The sequence below is a fragment of the Brachyistius frenatus genome, unplaced genomic scaffold, assembly GCF_029030835.1.
Source record: "Brachyistius frenatus isolate BFR_SWC_R1_liver_20210118 unplaced genomic scaffold, ASM2903083v1 Contig_296, whole genome shotgun sequence".
Taxonomy (NCBI): Eukaryota; Metazoa; Chordata; class Actinopteri; family Embiotocidae; genus Brachyistius; species Brachyistius frenatus.
In genome coordinates, this window is record NW_027210895.1 from 167501 (window position 1) to 170000 (window position 2500).

Genomic DNA, 2500 nt, shown 5'->3' on the forward strand with positions numbered 1-2500 from the left:
ATCCACTGACGTCACCGAAGATCCTTGGAGTAGGTCGGGGACGTGAAACGTGGGAGTTTTATTAAAGACTAACTTGATAACATGTTGAAGGTAAAGAACATCGTTAGTCTGCAGGAACTACAGAGAACCTGAGGCAGAGAAATATGAGACTGTTGAGGAAGGAGAGGACAGATAAAAGAAGTAGATCAAATGGAAAAGAACACGGGGTCCATGAGGAAGAGTTTACTATTCTGAGTAATATGGACCTGCTGGGTGTCCCTGGAGGGGACAGACTGGAGGGGACATACTAGAGGGAACAGACTGGAGGGGACAGACTGGAGGGACAGACTGGAGGGACAGACTGGGTCTCTGAGTCTCAGACAGCTGCTGGACAACAATCAGAGCCAGAGGGAGGCGGTAGTGACACGTAAAGGAAACAGACTGCAGTAAAACCCCAAAGAAGATGAAGAAGAAGACCAAGAACTTTGAAACGTCACTTCCGCCTCCTCCTTATCAAAGCAAGATGGCGGCCGTCGTAGACAGAGTTGATGGATGTGTTGGGTCGTTGGACTCGGACGCGGTGTCACTGAGACAGTCCACCCCCCCGCCGGACCAGCCGCACCAGAACAACCCTCTGTTAGGACTACCCATCGTGGCCATCGAGACGATTCTCAACTTCATGTCGTACGATGAAATCAGCCTGCTGCGTTCGGTAAGACAACAACAGTCTGCGAGGCACGGAGCTAACGTTAGCATCGCTGCTCTTTATACACTCCTGGAGAACCGGAAACTACCGACAGAAGTTTAGAGGCTGCGTTTAAATCTGCAGCCGTTTAACCGGAGAGTTCACCGGGCTGTTTAATGATGAACAGGGCAGACGACCACCTACAGACCACCTACAGACCACCTACTGACCACCTACTGACCCGCTACTGACCACCGACTGACCACCTACTGACCACCGACTGACCACCTACTGACCCGCTACAGACCACCTACTGACCACCGACTGACCACCTACTGACCCGCTACAGACCACCTACTGACCACCTACTGACCACCTACTGACCACCGACTGACCACCTACTGACCACCTACTGACCCGCTACAGACCACCTACTGACCACCTACTGACCCGCTACTGACCACCTACTGACCACCTACTGACCCGCTACTGACCACCTACTGACCCGCTACAGACCACCTACTGACCCGCTACAGACCACCTACTGACCACCTACTGACCCGCTACAGACCACCTACTGACCCGCTACAGACCACCTACTGACCACCGACTGACCCGCTACAGACCACCTACTGACCCGCTACAGACCACCTACAGACCACCTACTGACCACCGACTGACCCGCTACTGACCACCGACTGACCACCTACTGACCCGCTACAGACCACCTACTGACCCGCTACTGACCCGCTACAGACCACCTACTGACCCGCTACAGACCACCTACAGACCACCTACTGACCACCGACTGACCCGCTACTGACCACCGACTGACCACCTACAGACCACCTACTGACCAGCTACAGACCACCTACTGACCCGCTACAGACCACCTACTGACCCGCTACTGACCACCGACTGACCACCTACTGACCCGCTACAGACCACCTACTGACCCGCTACAGACCACCTACTGACCACCTACTGACCCGCTACAGACCACCTACTGACCCGCTACAGACCACCTACTGACCCGCTACAGACCACCTACAGACCACCGACTGACCCGCTACTGACCACCTACTGACCCGCTACAGACCACCTACTGACCCGCTACAGACCACCTACTGACCACCTACTGACCCGCTACAGACCACCTACTGACCCGCTACTGACCACCGACTGACCACCTACAGACCACCTACTGACCCGCTACAGACCACCTACTGACCCGCTACAGACCACCTACTGACCCACCTACTGACCACCTACTGACCCGCTACTGACCACCTACTGACCCGCTACAGACCACCTACTGACCCGCTACTGACCCGCTACAGACCACCTACTGACCCGCTACTGACCCGCTACAGACCACCTACTGACCACCTACAGACCACCTACTGACCCGCTACAGACCACCTACTGACCACCTTCTGACCCGCTACAGACCACCTACTGACCCGCTACTGACCACCTACTGACCCGCTACAGACCACCTACAGACCACCTACTGACCCGCTACAGACCACCTACTGACCCGCTACAGACCACCTACTGACCCGCTACAGACCATCTACTGACCACCTACTGATCCACTACTGACCAGCTACAGACCACCTACTGACCTGCTACAGACAACCTACTGATCCACCTACTGATCCACTACTGACCACCTACTGATCCACTACTGACCACATACTGATCCACTACTGACCAGCTACTGACCACCTACTGATCCACTACTGACCACCTACTGATCCACTACTGATCCACGACTGACCAGCTGCTGACCACCTACTGATCCGCTACTGACCACCTACTAATCCACTACTG

The 2500-nt window shown here is 55.1% G+C and overlaps 1 protein-coding gene across 1 annotated transcript in view; it reads left to right on the plus strand.

The window, feature by feature from the left end:
- The first annotated feature begins 319 nt into the window (after positions 1-319).
- Positions 320-2500, plus strand: part of fbxo28 (F-box protein 28) — a 13191-nt gene continuing 11010 nt past the window's right edge. The window contains exon 1 of the mRNA XM_069722581.1: positions 320-691. Within this exon, the coding sequence (XP_069578682.1) occupies positions 443-691 (249 nt within the window). The 5' untranslated portion in view covers positions 320-442. The remainder of the gene's footprint in view (positions 692-2500) is intronic.